Source organism: Bolinopsis microptera, chromosome 11 (assembly GCF_026151205.1).
Source record: "Bolinopsis microptera isolate Bmic1 chromosome 11, MBARI_Bmic_1.0, whole genome shotgun sequence".
NCBI classification, from domain to species: Eukaryota; Metazoa; Ctenophora; class Tentaculata; order Lobata; family Bolinopsidae; genus Bolinopsis; species Bolinopsis microptera.
In genome coordinates, this window is record NC_087082.1 from 15,440,777 (window position 1) to 15,462,241 (window position 21,465).

Sequence of the window (21,465 nt, forward strand, 5' to 3'; positions counted from 1 at the left end):
AAAGGGCCTGGGTAACGGTCACGAAAGGGCCTGGGTCACGGTCCCGAAAAGGCCTAGGTCAGGGTCCCGAAAGGGCAGGAGTCACGGTCCTAAAAGGGCCCGACATATTTTGGTTTTTACACTCGAAAATCTTAACGCGAAAATTTCAAAATTATGCGAAATTACGCGGAAAATGCTAGATTATGCGGAAATATGCAGATAGTTACAAAATGTGCGGAAATGTGCGGAAAACAATAAATTATGCGGAAGTGTGCGGAAAACGGTAAATTGTGCGATCCCGCACCCATCGCACCTAATATGTGCCCATGTGTTTGCCCATAAAACGTAAGCCAAAATAAAATTTACCACCAAATCTTCATAACCAACATATTGAAGAAAAGTAGTAAATGAAAGTAGGAAAAATGAAAGTTAAAATATCGGAATTAAAAGAAGATGATCCTCAACTCAGTCTTCACGATCAGCTTGATCTTTCTTTGCGTTCTTCTGATAGAATAGCTTCCGTCGCTCTTTGGCTTTCTCTCCTTTCTTCACGTTAATCTTAGCTTGCTCTGAGAGGAAACATTGTTATTGTAATTAATCAACTGCCCCCAGGAGTGATAGAGATGAGTGTTTGCTCATGCAAATCCTTGTTATTGTTCAGTTATTTACAACTTCAGCTGGCACTGATTAACGTTGTACAGTAGTATAGGTTCTAGATGAACTTTGAGTGTATCGTTAACAATAACAGACGTATTATAGTCAACGCCAAGCGGAGATAAATCTAAAATGTAAAAGCTCAGTCTGTGTTAAATTAATCTTACCAGCAAGATATTTGACTTTCTCCTTGTTCTTCTTCTCGTTTTTCTTCTTATCAGTCTCCTTTTGGGCAGTCAACAGTTGCTGCATCAGAGATGTTAGCCTTCGTTCTCCTGAAAATCATAAATTTTAAATCTAAGAACTTTTTCTGATCAAAAGTTTAGTCCATAGTTTTAACTTTTTAGCGCGAATCTGCTAAACTTGAAATGATCTTCAAAATGTTTTGAAAATCGTTTACCTGGCTCAGATACTACAGCTCGTTTAGTAACATATAACTGTTTCTTTCTCTTATTCTCAACTTTCGGCTTTGTTTTGAACGGTAGGTTCTTTTGTAGGGATTTGGAGACCTTTAGAGGTCTGAAGACCTTTGTCTTCCGTTCTATTTCTTTATAGAGCGAGTCCTGGTTTAGAGAATTTAAATACCGAATGAAGTACATTTTTATTGACTGAACGAAAAGTATCAGTACACCTGATGTCATATGAACGATCAGTGTTATATTGCTGACATATTCTGATAAACAAAAAAAAAATTCACGTCTGAATACTAGGCCCGATCAGTAAAAGGTACCTGTTTGACAGGAATGGTCTCTCCTTTCTCTCTCCGCAGCTCCGCTACAGTTCTCATCCCGGCCCATGTCTTGTCCGCAGTGAGGAGGTTAATAACAGGCGTGTAGAACTTGGGGATATCCACACTTACCCAACATCTCAAGAACACTATATCTGACATCTGGATCTGAAATATGATGATCGGGGTTATTAAAAATCATAAAGCTCTTATCAAAGTTGCGATGGTTTTAACTGGCCTTGTAAATGTGATGAGCTCTGGAATGTTATAAAAACTAAAAGTAACTTGTCCTCGAATAAAACTATAAATTTAACTAAAAGTACCTTGTCCTCGAATAAAACTATAAAAACTAAAAGTACCTTATCCTCGAATAAAATTATAAAAACTAAAAGTACCTTATCCTCGAATAAAACTATAAAAACTAAAGGTACCTTGTCCTCGAATAAAACTATAAAAACTAAAAGTACCTTGTCCTCGAATAAAACTATAAAAACTAAAAGTACCTTATCCTCGAATAAAACTATAAAAACTAAAAGTACCTTATCCTCGAATAAAACTATAAAAACTAAAAGTACCTTATCCTCGAATAAAACTATAAAAACTAAAAGTACCTTATCCTCGAATAAAACTATAAAAACTAAAAGTACCTTGTCCTCGAATAAAACTATAAAAACTAAAAGTACCTTATCCTCGAATAAAACTATAAAAACTAAAAGTACCTTATCCTCGAATAAAACTATAAAAACTAAAAGCACCTTATCCTCGAATAAAACTATAAAAACTAAAAGCACCTTATCCTCGAATAAAACTATAAAAACTAAAAGTAACTTATCCTCGAATAAAACTATAAAAACTAAAAGTACCTTATCCTCGAATAAAACTATAAAAACTAAAAGTACCTTATCCTCGAATAAAACTATAAAAACTAAAAGTACCTTGTCCTCGAATAAAACTATAAAAACTAAAAGTAACTTATCCTCGAATAAAACTATAAAAACTAAAAGTACCTTGTCCTCGAATAAAACTATAAAAACTAAAAGTACCTTATCCTCGAATAAAACTATAAAAACTAAAAGTACCTTATCCTCGAATAAAACTATAAAAACTAAAAGTAACTTATCCTCGAATAAAACTATAAAAACTAAAAGCACCTTATCCTCGAAGGAAGCTCTGTATGCTCCTGGTGGCGCAGAGAGGGCACGTTTTACTTGACCCCTAATTCCACTGACAGTCTTTATCATGGCTCCTTCGAACTTGGAAACCTGCGAGTTACATAGGTGAAACTAAGTTACACAAATCATTAAATAACGTTATATAAACACACTCCAAATTTCAGTGAGCTGTACTCGAATCGGATGGCTAAATTGAAATTTGTTACTAAGTTTTGATATTCGAAATCTATTATATATTAAGAAACTCTCTTTAAATATTGTTTCATACATTTTCAGAGGCGTTAAGTTTCACTGTCAAAGTAGGGTGTATTAATTGGAACACCCCTCAACCCCCCCCCCCCCACCATTCACACTTCCCAGTGCTGTCATCACTTGCTAATTGCTATAATTAATAATATGATATCCTGCCATTTTAATCTATTGATCATTTAACCTTGTAACTCCGTTCCCTTTGCAAACCGTTCAGCCGTTACATTTTATGCAGCTTCATATTACAGTCCGGTTGTCTTTTCTAAATTTGTTCGAAATCCCTTCCTTTTTTCGTATAAATGTGATTGTTTATTTGACACATAATTTGACACATAACACTAACAGTATCTATTGATCTGGAGGGGATTTGTTTAAAAAATATAAGTGATACGAAAAGTTGTTTTAGCAGGAGCTTTCAATTTAATACATGTGTAAATCGTCTTCAGCTGATCTCTTGATCTCCCAATATCTCTCTCTCTCTCTCTCTCCTGATCAGTAAATATTTCCACGGTGTCACGTGACATAACCTTGAACGTATGTAGTTACAAATATAGTTCCTGTCATATTTGCCTCGATATATGTAAAATACTCGTTTTGTTTATCTAGTGTGAATAAGCCTCATAGTAGAGGACTATAATTATTGATCTTATAACACTAACATTTCAGATACGGTTAATAAATAAAATAATTCCAAGCAGTCAACATCAACAGTTGAACGAGCAACATGGCACTTAGCGATTCTTCAAAGGACAAAGATACAAATATGAAGCCGAATGCCGAGGAGAAACCTTTTAAATGCAAACTGTGTGAATATCAGGGCAAGAAGAATGGTTCTCTCATACAACACATGCTTACACACACTGGAGAAAGACCTTTTAAGTGTGATATGTGTGATTATAGGGATAATTTTAAAGGCTGTCTTGATAAACACATAAGGACACACACTGGGGAGAAACCTTTTCAGTGCCAAAAGTGTGATTTTGCAAGTGCTCAGTCAGCAGGATTGAAAGTACACGAACGTATTCACACTTTGGAAAGACCGTATAAATGTACTCTGTGTGACTACGCGGCCAAGCAGAGTAGTCATCTCGCGGGACACATGCGCGCACACACTGGAGAACGGCCGTTTAAGTGTGGTTTGTGTGATTACAAAGCGAAAGCGAAGAGTGGTTTAAAATTACATCAGAGAACTCACACTCTGGAAAAACCGTACATTTGCACATTGTGTGATTATCAAACCAAACAGAAAGGTACACTTAAAGTTCACATGCTCACTCACACGGGAGAGAAACCCTTCAAGTGCAAAATGTGTGATTTCGCAACGATCAGTAACAGCGTCTTAACAGTTCACATGCGGATTCACACGGGTGAGAAACCCTTTAAGTGTGATTTCTGTGATTACTCAGCAGCACGATCAGGTAATTTGAAGGAACACCGGAGAACCCACACCGGAGAAAGACCATTCCAATGTGACCAATGTGACTTCTCTGCAAAGTATTCCAGTAATCTGTGGGAACATAAACTTATAGACAAAACTGAGAAGCCGTTCGAGTGTGACGCGTGTGAGCACAGAACAAGGACTCTTGATAAAATGAAGTTACACAAAGTTTCTCATACCATCGCGCGAAACCAGAAGTGTGATTTATGTGAATATAGGTCCATGTACCGTGGTGCCCTGAAAGTACATATAATGCAACATCACACCGGAGAGAGACCTCACTCGTGTGACGAGTGTGATTACAAAACAACAAGGAAACAGACTCTTAAGCAGCATAAGAAACAAGCTCACAGCGATGTCCGACCACACGGGTGTGATCAATGCGAACACCGATCTAAAACTAAATCGGCCATGGAATTCCATAAGCTAATCCATGGTGACGAAAAACCATGGGTTTGTGATTTATGTGACTATGCCGGAAAAACCAAATGTTGTTTGAAGCAACACAAACAAACACACACTGGTAAACGACCCCACTCCTGTCTTCAATGTGATTACACATCGGTCACTAAGCCATCCTTGAAAAGACACATGATTTCTGTACATTCTGTACATTCTGATACTGGAAAGCAGTTTAAATGTGGGTATTGTGATTACAGCGTAGGACTGGAGAGCAGTCTTAAAGTTCACAAAAGAAGTGTGCACACGAGACCACGTTATATTAATATAGCAGCTAAAAATGGTAAGTTAAATCTTAGTTGGATTGGTTTTGGTTCGGTTCCTTTCGGTTAGGTCCGGTTCAGTTAGGTTCGGTTCGGTTCATTTTATCCAGTTTGCTTCTAGTTTTTGTGGTGACAGTAAATTAACATATCAATAAGTACTAACAGGGTGTTTCAATTTAAGTATTGGCAACAAAGACAGAAAGAAATATCTTTTTTTTTCACAATTTTAGATATCTTATATTCCAAAAAATGTAAAATTCCTTATCGACCGATTATAACCAGGGGAAGAGCAGACAGTGAACAATGAGTAGATTGAGAGAAAAGAAGAAAGATAACCATAAGCTAGATGTTCTGACATGATCCGAGCAACGAACCCCCGCTGTTTGTTCACTAAATATGGATATTCAACCTTTGAAGAGCATCATAACGAGTGTCTTACTGAATGATTGCTATAATTTTGTTTAATACACTGAATTGAACTCAGTCTATCTGTTTTGTATTGTAACTATTATATCATTTAATTTATTATTCCCGCATATCAATTTTCTACAGCAAATTATTTCCTCAAGTGAGAGATCTGATCGCTCTAGAGCAAAACAAACCACTAAAAATTCCAAACCAATTACTTGATTACTCCTAAATGCAAATGAGATCTGTCCTGAAATCTTGCAGCGTTAGTGGTTAGGAACAATAACTACACATTTTTAGCACACACCTCTAGGATAGAGGAAAACATTCCCTTCAGGAAGGCGGTGTTCTTAAATATCTTGTAAGGGGTTCCGGTAAGTTTCAACTTCTTGACCACGTCAACTGTCTTATCAAGTCCCAGAATAACCCCTGTAGCTACAATACGGAACGAGGACGTCTTCTTATCAGTCGCACCCTGAACAGGCAAGTTAAATTTGAAAATCAGGAGTCATTTGGCTTACACTCAAATATCAATCAGAATTATCGAATAAAAAAATCTAAATCATCCAGAAATACATAAGATTGTCAACTATCCTGGAGATATAAGATACACTCTATAACTACAAGAGCAGTTCTACTTCCCTCCCAACCTGTGTAGCAATGAAGGTGGTATTGGGAGGAGCCAGGGGCCCGTAGAAGGTGGCGTGACAGTGCATGTGTTCAGGAGTGTACTTCAACATGCGCTGCCTCATGTTGTGATCCTGTATTGAGTAGACTGGACGGGTCTGGAACCTTCTCCATCCCAGCGAGACCACTATTGGGTCCTGAGCCTTTAGTATCTTAGGGTACCACCTGGTGTGGAACAGTTTAGTATCTTAGGGTACCACCTGGTGTGGAACAGTTTAGTATCTTAGGGTACCACCTGGTGTGGAACAGTTTAGTTCTCGGTACATCACGTTAGGAGATTTACAGTTTTGGTAATGCTTTTCTATATTGATTTATCAACACAAAGCGACTTATCAATGATATTTGACAGATTTCGGTAAATCTTGGATTAACCGAGGAAGGTTCCACGCTAACACTACAAAAATCACTAATTCTCCAAACCTGTGGCGTTTAGTCCTGGTCTGAAGTAGGCCCATCTGATGCTCGAGACTAGCAACTCCTCCCACTACCAGAGGGTAGTGGGGATCTAACATGTCCACCAGTTCACATGGCATGTCGGCTATTGTTACACGGACATATTGACCTGCTCGGAAACCTTCGTATCTGAAGGAAGGAGACACAAGGTTTAGAAAGGGGATGGATTAGACGTCAGTCGTCTTGGGGTTTTAATTAAATCTCATTGGTTAACAGTCTAAAATGAGTTTAAAAGTTTATTCGCTCGATCAGGGACAGTATCTAACTTTCAACATCGTTATGATACTCAACGAATGCAATATATTGAAGAAGACTCTATTTAAGTCTATATCGTAATGTATAAGCATGATCTCTGTGATAACAGAGTATCTGTAAATAAAGCGGTCTCTAACCTCTCTCTGTAATAATAGAGTATCTGTAAATAAAGCGGTCTCTAACCTCTCTCTGTGAGCCTCATCAGCGAAGAACTCCTTGTTCGTCCTGGTCTGCGCGTCTGCCTCCTCTTGCAGATCTGCAAAATACTTGGACTCGTCCCCGTTCTCGTCGTAGTCAGTGTCAAACATTTTCTTTAGGTTTTCCTTCTTTTTCTGATATTTGGACTTCTCTTCTTCGGGGGTTGTTTCTTCGTTTTCAGGCGTTTCTTCTTCTTCTTCTTCGATGACTTCCATCTCTTCTTCTTGTTCTGGCTCTGCCTCCAAATCCTGAGAAAATAGATATTTGAAACATACATTTCAGCTGAGTGTAACGATTTGAATACAATGTTGATGAAGAAAACTTCAAGATCGACTTTATATTCTATATTTATCACTTATCAGTTACATAACACTAATAGACCCAAGTTAAAGCAAACCTCAAATTCTCCGAAGCCCTCATCCTCCTCTCCCTCCTCCTCTCCCCACTCCCCCGTTACAAAACAGTCCCTAATATCGGCCCTCTTGTCCGGATCCTCCCACTCGGACACTCCCGCCCACATGTGTCGTGTACAGTCCACTGTGGTTCGTGTCTCCGCAAGCAACCCTGTAAACTGACCTGAGCTGTCCGTATCTTCTCCGTAGATTATCTGAGATTTTATTATTTATCATAAAAATGGTAATATTGTTTATTGGTGCGGCAGTGACGTTTTTAATGTATGACATCATGTGACTCTCGTGCAATACGGACGTTGCGAGATATCGTGCACCATGTTTATTGTTTGGTCTAATTACGTCTTACTTATTGCGAGTTCGTGTTTGGATATTATTTGATGGAGCAGAAATGAATTATGTACTTTTTACCGATGAGTTGAATTCCTTTTAATTATTGACGAAGGTAACGTCTTATTGTAATTGGCATGATGTATTGAATGGCTTATTTTTAAACTATTAAAAAAACGGTCGGTTTTTTACAACTATTTTCCTCCGTCACTGGGACAACGCGAACGGGCGTTTTATTTCTTAAAAATATCAGAATTAATAACATGTATAATAATCAAACATTGAAAAACATACAGTTCCCATTCTATTCATCGTCATAACAAAACAAAAAATATCTTCTTCTTCACAAATAATATACAGTTCACATTATTCGGGGTGTAATATAATATCATCTTATATGTGATCAGCTTGATTGATTGGGAATCGAGCGGTTTACTCGATTAATGTTTACTCAAAATTATAATACAAACAGTAATAGATAGAAAACGTTAAAGAATTCTTTTTTTTTAAAAACCCTCTGGAAAGGGCACTGCACACGGATTATCGCAAAGTACACTGTGATCATGAAGTACTATGAACTACAGATTTAAAACACAACGCTTCACGCTACACATGATATTACACATCCATAATATCGATCCTATAGGTTAAGAAGTTTAGACTTACACTGAACAGCTTGGACTATTGTTTTTAAAATTTTGTGCAAAATTTTACCATCAGTGATTAATGATTTTGGCCGGTAACTCAGCGCTTACAGTGATTATGAGTGCGCGATTGAGATTAATGTATGGAAAAAGAATTTAGCGGCAGTGAAATGCTTGCTTATCTACGCTAAGTGGGGGTAGTTATGCGAGCGGTTATTATATTGGTAGTCAGTAATTGCAAGTTGTTATTTAAATTTGTGTCATTTAGTGTAGTTTCTATGTGCTGGGTTGTGTGATTTTCATACTGCTCCCTGTTGCAAGCCATTAATTAGACAATAGACTTATATAATGTAATATAATATCATAGGATATATTATATACTATTTATTCAAAGATTTAATGTCATTAAACCATTATGAGCTTATGTTCAGTAATATGTTATAATTTACCTTTCTAGTTCCTAAATGTTGTGATTTTACGAACTCTTTTGTCGCCGAAATCTTTTGTCACAGTTACGATACATTCCAATGCAGTGTTTCTAGAGACCATTCCCGATGGATGCAACGATAAAGACACGAGATGGTTGCATAGAGACGGTTGCAGCACAAATCCTGACAGCCAATAGCAGTGTGTTTTCAAACCTAATCAATGAGCTTGGGTTTAAAGAGATTGAGCTTAAAGACTTCCATCCCGATGCAGTTCGCATTTTTCTGACGCTAATTAAAGAGATAGAGATCGACGATATTGAAAGACAACACTTCAGAGAACTTCACAAACTTTCTGTAGTTTTTGAGGTTAAATGTTTCATCAGACGATGTCGAAGCTGGCTTAGTGATGAAATAGAAAACTTAGACACTGATTCGACGTTTACAGATTTCCACTACATGTTTCATGAAAGCTTGTTTATTCAACTAAAATGGAAAATGGAAGACTTCACAGACTTGGTTATAGAAAAGCGAGAGAGGTACGATTTTTCGTCCTTTGTGTTTACAAAGCTGACAAACCCAAACTATGAAGCAAACGAGAAAGAAGAACTGGACATTATTTTGAAGCTCTGCGCAGGAAGGACCCAAGATCTACTGAGAACCCTGATCCTATGTATAACTAATGATCAAACCCTGAGTGATAACACGAAATATTTGCTGGAAAACATTAACTTAGCGTTATGTTTCGAACAAAGTCGAGGTCTTTATCATAAGCTTTTCGATGCAATATCGCTGATACAAAATTTGACGTCCACTGATCTCAAACTGATGTTTAAACTTTCGATAGAATCTACAAAGAAATCTTTCTTTAGAGAACAATTAGTTCCAAAAACTACATTGTTTGATCCAATTGCATTGGAACTACGGGAGGACACATACGAAACATTGGACGATGCTTTGCAGATCGTTCGATCCGGGGGCGTTCTTAATATGTTTGGTGTTTTGGACCTGTTGGTTAAGGTTACAGCATTGCATCCTCCTGATTTCGAAGAGGCCAAAAACTTTGTCGATTCTTTATCAAAGCATTTCAAAGAACAGCCTTCAAGAAGAGCTTCTAAGAGGTATGTAGATAGAATGGTGGTGGCTATGACGTCTTCAAATCATCCACAGAAATTTCGAGGAGTGATGCTGTTGGAAATGATCAGGGACAGTGAAAACCTCGTTGTAAAACACGAACATGTGTGCTTTACACTTGATTTTCCTCCAGCTATGGATATGATGGCGTCTCCGATATTCAAAATCACGAGATACTGCATCAGTTGGACACCGTTGCCAATGATGTTAAATGCTGTTGTCAAACTCAAAGAGAAGGTTTTTTGTTATTTAAGATTAGAGAATCCCGGATTTTTTGGCTGTAAAGAATCCGGTGAGTGTGGAATAGCAATGATGATCTCTACTGCGGAAGACAATAATTTGAAATTTAAGTTCAGTACCAAAGATGAGCATTACAAAGATTCTGGTTATCATTTGCACGACTTTTTATCTGCAGAGAAGATGCACTTTTATTTCGAAGTATCTGGTCCGGCAACTGATGGCATTCAATTCACGGTCGCTAATCAACTGATGGGACGGTGGTCTAAGTGGTGGTTTACAGACAACAGTTATAAAAGCTCTTTTCAGCGACAATTTAAAAGAATTAGGATAGAATGCTATGTTAAGGACCATCTAGTTGCTCTCTGACTTTACATTTTGATAATATTCTTATTGTTTTTGTAATGAATGTCACAATTTTACATGTTTCTTATAAAATGCTGTTCAAACTTAAGTTTAGTTATATTCTGGTCGTAATTTTGTTTATTTAAGTAGAACGTTTATGCAAACCGGTCAAACAAGTTTAAATATAAAGTTATTATCCGTCTGAGGGACATACAAATTAAAATTGAAGGAAATTGTGTTGACAGATGGTTATGCCACTTATTAGGAAGAAGCTTCCGAACATGACTCTGGAATAATCTTCAATATAACTCGGATATCTCTATTTGTAATTTATTGAAGCGTACAATTCTGAAGATTCTTACCGAGTGAAGATTCTTAGCATTGAGTTGCCGTTGAATGAAGCTCTCCTTAGCTTTGTTAGCTATGTTTCTTTTCCACCTGGCAGCTCCCACAATCATCCCGTCCTTCTCCTCCTCTTCTTCCTCCTCCCCCGACCCGTCAGCGTCACTTTCTTCATCTCCGTCTTCTTCCACTTCCTCATCTTCATCATATTCATCATCTTCCTCTGCGCTCTCTTCATCGTCATCGTCATCTTCATCTCCTTCTTCCACATCATCATCGTCATCAAAAACCATCTTCCTTCTTTGGCCGTCGTTGAATTCATCGTTCTTTATCCGACCTGGTTAAATTACATTACTAATCGTGGCGAAACATTGACCAATTATTTAATGGTATCTTATTTAATTATTTAATGGTATCTGTTCGATTACTGTATTCTGTAAGGAATGCAACTGAGTAGTTAGTCGATAGATTATAGATATTAAAGATTAGGAAGCCGCGCTAATTTGTTTTAGCAATTTAAAACTTATTATCTGAAACCCATTCTATCAACAAACCTGTGGAACCAGAAAATATGCTGATCTCCGTTGTGCCGAGCTTCTCGTCAAGAGTTTCTTTCTGTTGAGCTAACTCTTCAATCAAGTCATCGCCCTGGAGTTTTCATACGGTTAGTTTCTCGGTACAAAGAATTATCGGGGAATTTCGGTAGATTTCTAGAAATCAGGAAAAGCAAGCCAGATAATCATCTCCCAACCACATTTTTCTTTTGTCGCTCAGTAGTTTGTATGTAAATGGCGTCCTTATCGTAGATAAGACCACCCACTCCCGCCATGGGGCCGTAAAGTAACCTCTCCTTCTCATTCAACGTCCTGAAGAAGTGCGTGTCTACAAATGATAAAAATGAAATAACAGCAATCTCAATATTTACTTCGAAGCACAGTTTTACAGGATGAATTGTTTTGACGACTATTTATAAGAGTTAAGACTGCTTTGAAACATTAGAAAATGTCCAAGAAATTGGTCTGAAGATCAAGTTGGTGGGTTGAAACACTCCCTCTATTATAAGTTGTACCTGCGACGAGTGGTATTCTCCTTGCCAGGAGGAGGACAGGGATCAGCAAGGAGGGATATGTCTGATAACACGTGATCCCCTACACCGCACACGTGAACACTTGTGTCACTCTTCATATTAGCTCCTGAAACAGGGAAGTTGTTAGTAACGTGCTTCTAACGGGCAGGGGGGGGGGGGGGGGGGGGGGTAGCTTTAATAAGATCTCGCAGAATTAAAGTAATCATATAGAAATCATACCAAGTGAACATAAACAATGAAAATGAGCGAAGAATAGTAATAAGTTATAATTACTGACCCAGATTAGAGCCACAGTTACAATTGTTAAGTTTTAGTTTGAAGAACCTTACCTCGAACCCAGCCATATAACCCCACACTCCTGTCACATTTCTTATTCTTGTCTATCAGTTCCGGGTCTGTCATGTCCTCCACTCTGTCCACCACGATGTAGGGGTGTGTGGCTCGCCACGATAACACCTGGTTACAAAGTGGTTTTTTGTATTAACACCTGTTTATTAGATGATATTGTTTTGATGATACTATCTCAGGCATTTGGCTTGACAATTGCCAAATCCAGATTTCAACGTATTTGATATTTCAATATTTTACTGAGTGCGAAATAATGGAATTACGAATTTTGGTAATTGGAAAATTTGAATTTTGAATTTAGTCTATACCTTGAACTTCATTACAGAAATGAACCGCGCCAAGTTTAGAATATCTCTCTTGTTGTACAAATCAAAGCTCATTGAACTCAGGTAGAAAAGCTTAGCTCCTTGGTGGACCTCCGTCCAGAAGCGATGTTTCAGGGTCCGTTTTGTCCTGTTCATCGCTTTGTTAGCTTTCATCATGTCAAGATGGGTCAGCACCCCCATTATCCGAGGTAGCCCGTGAGCCTGCAATGTTTGGTAATTAATTAATTAGTAAAACTAAAACATCAGTAAAACTTATATGTCAAATAAAAGGCTGGAGAATACTGATCTAGATGGTAAGGAAAATGTACCCTACCTGGGCTATGTTTAGAAACTCGAAAATCTCCATCTCGAATCCGAAGTTAGCGTCCACCATCAGCAAGACTAAGTCAGCGACTTTTGCCACATCTATCATCGAGCTGATATCATTAGGACACTCCACAAACGTGCATCTTCTGTTCTTACCCGTCACCACCGTCAACGGACCCTGTAAAATGTGGTTTGTTGGGAAAATTTCAGAAGTCTCAGGTTTCGACCGTTTAATTTCGTAGGGAATTCCCTAGAATATATATATAATATTCCAGAAATTATGATATCAGCTGTATTAACTCATAATTTAAGCAAGAAAAACAATATTTTCGAACACCATAAGAAATGGTCGAATCTTAACAAAGACCCTGCTCGTCTGCTCACAGTACCCACCTTAACTTGGTTAACATTCTGTTTGGTATAATGCTTGACGAGGGATTTAATAAGGGTAGTTTTACCACATTTAGGAGGACCCACTACTGCCACCAAACTGGGAGGAGGGTCCACAGGAGTCCGGTCTACCTCCGGGACTTTGTGTTTCCGTGTTTGTTTGTCGAGAGCTCGGTGCACGATACGTGCTGTTTTGTTGACTGCCTGGAAAATATTCGAGTTTAATTGACTGGTTTATCTGAATCAAAGCAATATTTTTCAGAAGAAGTTGATTAACGAGGTGAGAACAGTTATTTTATTGATATACCTGAAATGAGAAAGCTTTCGGGTTCCTCTTTCTTGCATCTGTTTCAACTGTGTTTTCTTTTTCTTCCTTTTCTAGTTTTCTTTTCTTCTTTTTGTTGAACTTCGCTCCCGCATTTCTTTTCTTGTGACTCCTCTGTGGATCCTCGTCCATGGCTTATGATAAATTAAAATGTAAAGATTCATCCATGCAATTCAAAGCAATGCTAATTTAACTGATAAAAGGTACGTGGCTTAATGTTAAAGTCAGGTGAAATCAGAAATTGCTTGTGAATAGTAGGTGAGATCAGTAAAACAAAGTAACGCCAACAAACTACAATGCATATTGCGATATTATTAAATCATCTAATAGACATAAAATTCGATAGAACAAATACAAAATAAATAGAAAATCATCCTAGGTTCTTTGAACTTCTTAGTAAATCTGAAATGTGTTAGAGATTAAGCGTGAAGTAGACAGTGACAATAATCGTTTCTTTTATGGTTAAAGCCGATGATAGATTCGTATCGACATTACAATAAAGTTTAGATAAGGGCTAAGGCTCTAGATATCAGGGAATGCTCATAAATATTTAAGGTTCTTGGTTCTATGATCTATCGCAGCGATTACGCATTATGAATTATCATATTCGATTCTGGCGCCACGCCGTGAGATTTATTCCCCTACAAGCGCGCGCGCCGCGCTAATCAACCTTACAGCGCATTATTGTGTATCATTATGTTTCAGCGCGTTCCAGAATAGTGATCCTAATATTGTGACCGAATTGAAGTAATAAGAGCTAGTGCCGTCTAGAATTATCGAAAATTATACATGATTTCGTGCTTGAGAGGCCCGAAAGCGTAAGTCGTTGACCGGTTCGTTGAAATAGGATTAAATCTTAAACTAACCTAATTAAGGAGCTCATTTGGAGGGGGTATCTTTACTCTGTTGGGCTTGGTTATTCAGTCTAGCTGAAAAGAAGCATTCAAGTTAAGTTATAAAAGTAAATCTATGCTATCGTAATAAAAAACCCAGAACAACGCAGAATTTATAGTCTTAAATTACAGCGATAAAAAGATACTTCCAAGTTAGGAGTTAACATCCTGCATCTACCTTAAATCTAACTTTACACCTACACCTTACGGCCTACTGCACATTTTAGATACATGTATGTATGTACCCTGTGTAGATGTATCTAATAAAGACTGTTAATACTCACTTCTCCTGTTGGCACCGTACCAGACTCCTGCTAAGAGGAAGGACCATCTAGATAACTTGACTACAGGTGCTACTTGGGTCATGATTAACACTTCACCCTGATATTATGTGTAATTAGACGTTCAGCAACATGCCTGCTATCATATTATAATAAATCAGTGGCAGTAAACTCGGAAAGCGTTTGGTGAGCTGGGTTTGGATTTATTGTACAATGAAATTTATGACCGTATTAGAATGAAACAAGATTGTGAACTCATATTTAGCAATAAGTCAATGTCAGATTATGCGCAGTTAACAAATAACATTGAATGTTGTGCAGATAATAAGGAGTCAAATGGTTGAGACAAACGATTCCAATCATTTAAATAAATATCAATTCTTTAAGTTTAAAACAGTATTATATGAGTTACGATATTCATAATTTAAACCATTCTCCCAACGTTTCGTTAGCCCATAGCTCGCGTCCAAATCATAAACATTAAAAAGAGTCGGCATAATGTGAACTAGAACGTTAAAAATATCACAGATTTCAGATTCCTCATCTTATATCTGAAAATATAAATTTTGTGAACACATATCAGCAATACAGCCCCAAATATATCTGAGGGCCTATTATTATCATCATATAAACATCATGTTTCCACTACAGCAGTCCGTTCACTAAGCTGCATGAACAAGTCTCTTACTTGAGACGAATGATTTGGCTGAGGAGCAATAATCTCCAGTGTCTCTGTCACGTGATCAACCTCTAAATGAAGGTGCGCTGTCCAGAGTAACCGCAGCACATGCCTCAATACTACCTCATCCTCACAATACTTGTTGAGAAAGGAGCTGAAGACTGCTTTACAGAAATCTGCCTGTTTCCACTCAGTCGTGTATTGGAGAAAGTAAGAAACTAGCACGTGCATGAAAACCTCGTCTAGGGTGGAGATAGAGTCAGGTATTAAGGGGAGCACCATTTTAAGGCGCTCCATATTCCTGTTTTGAGCTAGAGTCAGTACGTAATGCATAACGAGAGTTTTTATAAGAGTATCCTTGCTGGTAGAGGACACTAGGTTTGATATGACATTGTCCCTGTATTTGGATCCCATCTCGTGATGCATGACATCTTCAACAAGGCAAATCATGAGAAGAGGAATGTTCTCTTTTAGTGTGGCCTTGTGTAGTTTGGGTTCATCTGTTGAGTCATCGTTTACAATTGACCAAGCATTGATTCCTAGGTTGATGAATTTCAATAGAAAATGTAACTTCTCTTCGTTTCTTGGGAGATTTTCTTTTTCTATCATGCTCTGCAAACAACTGAATACCTCCATACAAAATACATTCAACACATACGGATCAGCTAGGATAATAGCTGTGTCACTCAACAGTTCAGTCTTCTCAGAAACTATCTTTAAATAAAACTCCTTCAGTTTTGGCTGAATCTTGTCCTGGATCCTCTTCTCGTTCACAGCATATTGGATGTAAAACATGAAGTCATGACAAGGGTCCTGCTTGTAAATGTCCTGTATCTTACAGTCGTGAAATGACATTAACATGTCTGAGCGCAGAGTACAGAAATGTGATGTTTTGTTCCGCTGGTACAGGGTCCGCACAAATATCAACATCATCTGATACAAAGGAAAAGACAGACCAATCATTTCCTTCAGTTGCTGTACCACTGGTGATTCTCTGCGTTTGCGCGGTGCAATAGCAAAGAATGGTGCTGCTGCGATAAGACTCTCGCTCCCTTTATGTAACTCAACATCCTTCTCCCAAATGTACTTGTTAAGAATGGGTCTCACTTCATCTCCAAATATTCCCTGGTGTTTCTCCCAAACTTGTCTCCTCACTTCAATAGAACACTGTTTGTAAACCTCCGGGAGTGCCGCTACTTTTTTCAAACAAGTAGACGGAACAGGATTGAGCAGCTTCATTATCTCCAGAGCGACTGGCATGAGTTCCTTGTGTTGTATCTGTGAAAATGCTTGTTTCAGCATCTTTTCCAAGGACTCCCTAGGCATACCCTCCAGCTTTTTGGTTAGTTTACTCTGAAGTAACCTGATAACTGAGTGATGGAACTTGACTCTGCTTATACTGTGGAGATCGAGAAGGGGGAGGACTGGTTCAAGTGAGCCTATTTGTAATCCGTTTTCTATTTGGAACTGGTTGATAGCTTTGATTGGGTTCTCGCAAGTGTTGAACATTTCTCGGATGTAGTTAGCATCTGGAATCGCTACTTTGTTGGACTTTTTAACCGCGCTGCCGCTACTGGTGCTTGCCATATTGATAACCTGTCAACAGTTTGAAAGTTAGATTAGTAATGTACAATAGACAAGGATAAATTGTTGAGATTCAAAACCCCATGAAATTTCACCAAATCCATTAAAATGCCCTTCCAATATTACCGTATTTTTATTTTTAGCCAGAATAAACTGAACTTACAGCGGATGAAATCGAATACCACTTAGATAACAAAGCATTAATTTTCGGTGAGTTTACTTCCAACTTATATTATCTTACCGTTCGATACTTTTATAACTTGGTGAGTGCTAAGCTTACTTAATTAACTTTGATTCATTACTAACACCTGTCTCCCTTAGATATCTTGTATTCATTTACTAAGTCACAGATTTCTGTGTCAGGGAGAGAATGAAGCTGTGTTTACTTCGGAGAACGACTGAGCATGTTTTGGAAAGTAGTAACAGCAAGTAACAGCAAGTCTCAAGCAGCAGCATTAGAATTTTTTGAACATCAGAGCGACAACTTCCCGACTTCGGATGGAAAACGCAACCCTGATACATAGACAAAAGCTATAACTGTTTTATATTGTGAACGTAGTCAGAACACTTTCTTATTCAATTGTTAATGTCAAATTTAAATTATTTTCTTGGAAAATTTTGATTTCTGAGAAATTAATTATTTTGATTCCAAATCCAATGATCATTTTTGATTCATGAATTCTGACACGACAATAGCTTATTGTTTAATAGGGGAATTTTCTTTCTTCGTATTACATAATTGAGTAAATATAAACTTTTCTGCATAAATTAACGTTACAAATTACAAAAGCTGAAAAATATACAAAAATCAGTTTTAAGGCAAACACAATAATGTTGCTTCAGAAGTTGTTTATACAAATGTGGCCACTGTGACAATTTTCTGGAGAATACTTTAATAAACAATCTCAACATAATATAATTATCTAAAACACCGATTTACAAAACATTTACAAAACAATTGATCTAGGTATGTACTTTCTAAAATCTAAATCTCCCTACACTCGCCATGCTGAAAGGTCACAAACTTAGCTTCATTAATATTTGCAACTTCTAGAGCATATTTCAAGTCCCTTGGTGGTGCCAGATAGTGCTCTTTTCCTTGTCGTAAGGTACCCCAGTGGATCCCCAGAGATAATTTACTATTCACCTCATCATGAACTTTAACAGCTTCTTCAGGATTCACATGCTGACATTTTAGGTACTCCCTAGGTTCATATGCTCCAATTGGGATCAGAGACAGGTCAAAAGGTCCACAGTGATTACCAATCTGTCTGAAGATCCTATTATTGTAGCCAGTATCACCAGCAAAGTAAACATTCTTTTCACTCGACATCACCCGCCAACCGCACCATAGACTGTAATTCATATCAATCCCTGGCGCTATTCTCATAGACCAGTGTTGCGCTGGAAGACACGTGAACGTCAACTCTCCTTCTTGAAAAGTGTGGGATTTTTCTTCCCACCAATTCATTTCGTGGATACTCTCAGATCGGATACCTGACGATTCGAACCAACTCTTTAAACCAAGAGGTACAAACCATTGTGATGAAGGAAATCTCTTGTTTATATCAATAACAGAATTATAGTCAAGATGGTCGTAGTGGTCGTGACTGATAACAACCGCATCCACTTTATCAATCTCCTCAAGACTCAATCCAGGTTGACGGAATCGTTTCCTTTTCTGGCTGAATACTGGATCAGTCAGGATATAGATTCCTGACATTTTTAGTAAACATGAGGAATGTCCAATCCAAGTGACTGTGTTCTGGCTTTTTGAATCAACATCATCGAAATTCTTTTTGTAAGGCAAGGTCTGATCGATTTCTTCCTCTGTGGAAGGCAAGTTTTTGTTGTTTTTTGCACGGGCTAACTTGAAAAGTTCAAAAGGAGATAGGAACCTAAACTCAGGAAATGGGTTGTTAAAGTAGCCACTAGGATCCCGCTTGATGGAGCATTTAGATTCAGCTCCTTGATCACCACCACTAGAACAAGCCATATCTGGGGGTGGATAAACGGTGAGATAACGAAATTCATGCTAATATTCAATGTTACAATGAATAGAACAATCAAAGTCAATACATATCGTAAATTTGTCAGCAAGAAAGTTCCACACTCATATTTAGTCTATTGTTTGTCACCATTAGGAGGCAGCTCCTCGTGAGCTGGTGTCCTCGTGACACCACGTGACACCTCGTGGTCTCTGTGGTAATTCCCTCAGCCACGTAGCTGCTTCTTCTTATCTCCTCTTATCTCTTCTCCATAATATCTTCTTCCATCTTCGCAAGTCCTTCATCAGTCTTCACTGCTCTACAGTTACAAGTATAACAATTCTTAATATAACCTGAGTACGTAAGAATATTCCACTAGTTTAACATGACCTGATCTTACTGCATTTTAGCAGTTAAAATACGCTAGAATACGTAGGTATGCAGCCAGGTCTGTAAATTACCATGGATGTCCTTAATTCCTCGTCAACTCCTGGAATCTGTATTAACCAGTTTCCCAGTTCTACTAACCAATTGGATGACTGTAAATTGTACAACACCCGGGTATTACCAGATATACGGAAGTAATGTGTAACACATCTAATGTTAACAAGGTAAATCAGTAAAACAAAATTACCAGCTGTTATCAAATTTATGTCAATTATATACATAAGTAATGAAAATCTTCACAACGAAAAACAATTAAGGATTTAAATAATTAATTACCGTAACATAATTACATAAATCCATAAACATTTATAAAGATTCAAATATCACAACTACAACAATATAACAATAAGTTTTCTTTTGCATTCCTTCAATCATGACAAGTAGTTGATTGAGGGTCAGTAAGAGAAGGTCAGTTTCTCTACAGAGGAACAATAAAATATAATCCATAAATTTTAAATAGATTTAAACATCACAACTAAATAATAATAAATTGTTAGTTATAAGCTATCAACTCTTAAACAGCGCAAGCACCCCAATCGAGTAATTCCAATACTTTGATAAACGATGAAATAGGAGAAATCATGTCGGTTTTTCTGAAATCTGAAATTTTTTGTCTAGGTTCTTAAAAGTCCCTTCATTAACAGTGTAACAATTAATATAATTATATAAATCCATAAATTTTAAATAGATTTAAACATCACAACTCAATAATAATAAATTGTTACTTATAAGCTATGCAACTCTTAAGCAGCGCAAGCGCCCCACTCAAGTACATCCAATACTTTGATAAACGATGTCCGGACAATTAAACGATGAAATAGGAGAAATCAAGTCGGTTTTTCTGACATCTGAAATCTTTTGTCTCTAGGTTCTTAAAATTCCCTACATTCCCCGTGCTGGAAGGTCACAAACTTAGCTTCATCAATATTAGCAGCCTCTAAGGCAGCTTTCAAGTCCTTTGGTGGTGCTAGATAGTGCTCCTTTCCTAGTTTAAAGGTACCCCAGTGGATCCCCAGAGATAATTTACTATTCACCTCATCATGAACTTTAACAGCTTCTTCAGGGTTTACATGCTGACATTTTAGGAACTCCCTAGGTTCATATGCTCCAATTGGGATCAGAGACAGGTCAAAAGGTCCACAGTGATTACCAATCTGTCTGAAGATTCTATCATTGTAGCCAGTATCACCAGCAAAGTAAACATTCCTTTCACTCGACATCACCCGCCAACCGCACCATAGACTATAATTCTTAAAAATCCCTGTTCTCGTAGACCAGTGCTGCGCTGGAAGACACGTGAACGTCAACTTGCCTTTTTGAAAAGTGTGGGATTTTTCTTCCCACCAATTCATCTCATGGATACTCTCAGATCGTATACCACGCCCTTCAAACCAACTCTTTAAACCAAGAGGTACAAACCATTGTGAGGAAGGAAATCTCTTGTTTATATCAATAACAGAATTATAGTCAAGATGGTCGTAGTGATCGTGACTGATAACAACCGCATCCACTTTATCCATCTCCTTAAGACTCAATCCAGGTTGACGGAATCGTTTGAATTTGCTGGAAATGTTTTGGACAGCTGAACAATACTGACTGAATATTGGATCAGTCAGAACGTAAATTCCAGACATTTTAAGTAAACATGATGCATGTCCGATCCAAGTGACGGTGTTCTGGCTTTTTGAATCAACATCATCGAAATTTTTTTTAAAGGGCAAAGTCTGATCGATTTTCGACTCTTGAGAAGGCAAGTTAGTGTCGTCCTTACTCCTGAAAAACTTAAAAAGGTCAATAGGAGACATGAGTTTGAATTCAGGAAATGGGTTGTTAAAGTACCCATTAGGATCCCGCTTGATGGAGCATTTAGATTCAGCTCCTTGATCACCACCGCTAGAACAAGCCATATCTGGAGGTGGATAAAAGGTGAGATAACGAACTTCATGCTAATATTGATATGTTAAGCGTGGAATTGATCATATTCAAAGGATATTCGAAGGCC

The 21,465-nt window shown here is 37.7% G+C and overlaps 6 protein-coding genes across 6 annotated transcripts in view; 2 read left to right on the plus strand and 4 right to left on the minus strand.

The window, feature by feature from the left end:
• LOC134823506 (uncharacterized) overlaps positions 1-21,465 on the plus strand; it is a 129,401-nt gene that overhangs the window by 23,477 nt on the left and 84,459 nt on the right. The gene's annotated exons all lie outside the window — the stretch shown is intronic.
• LOC134823502 (uncharacterized) lies at positions 315-13,737 on the minus strand. Its single transcript, XM_063834987.1, has 19 exons — positions 13,574-13,737; positions 13,270-13,470; positions 12,884-13,054; positions 12,553-12,771; positions 12,226-12,352; positions 11,879-12,002; positions 11,561-11,675; positions 11,364-11,457; positions 10,830-11,146; positions 7,340-7,549; positions 6,928-7,190; positions 6,457-6,618; positions 6,000-6,201; positions 5,657-5,824; positions 2,512-2,622; positions 1,364-1,528; positions 1,034-1,196; positions 801-908; positions 315-548 (listed from the first exon to the last, which is right to left on the minus strand). The coding sequence occupies exons 1-19, from the start codon at positions 13,721-13,723 to the stop codon at positions 445-447; spliced, it is 3,174 nt and encodes a 1,057-aa protein (XP_063691057.1). The 5' UTR covers positions 13,724-13,737; the 3' UTR covers positions 315-444.
• LOC134823093 (zinc finger protein 664-like) lies at positions 3,469-4,902 on the plus strand. The gene is made up of 2 exons (XM_063834442.1): positions 3,469-4,672; positions 4,879-4,902. Exons 1-2 carry the CDS (start codon positions 3,506-3,508, stop codon positions 4,900-4,902), a joined length of 1,191 nt encoding a protein of 396 aa, XP_063690512.1. The 5' UTR covers positions 3,469-3,505.
• Positions 13,876-17,036, minus strand: LOC134823505 (negative elongation factor B-like). The gene is made up of 3 exons (XM_063834989.1): positions 14,769-17,036; positions 14,458-14,520; positions 13,876-13,993 (listed from the first exon to the last, which is right to left on the minus strand). The coding sequence occupies exon 1, from the start codon at positions 17,029-17,031 to the stop codon at positions 15,400-15,402; it is 1,632 nt and encodes a 543-aa protein (XP_063691059.1). The 5' UTR covers positions 17,032-17,036; the 3' UTR covers positions 13,876-13,993; positions 14,458-14,520; positions 14,769-15,399.
• Positions 17,684-19,024, minus strand: LOC134823508 (N-acyl-phosphatidylethanolamine-hydrolyzing phospholipase D-like). Its single transcript, XM_063834993.1, has one exon. It carries the CDS (start codon positions 19,022-19,024, stop codon positions 18,014-18,016), a length of 1,011 nt encoding a protein of 336 aa, XP_063691063.1. The 3' UTR covers positions 17,684-18,013.
• On the minus strand, positions 20,336-21,370 carry LOC134823509 (N-acyl-phosphatidylethanolamine-hydrolyzing phospholipase D-like). The gene has a single exon (XM_063834994.1). The coding sequence runs from the start codon at positions 21,368-21,370 to the stop codon at positions 20,336-20,338; it is 1,035 nt and encodes a 344-aa protein (XP_063691064.1).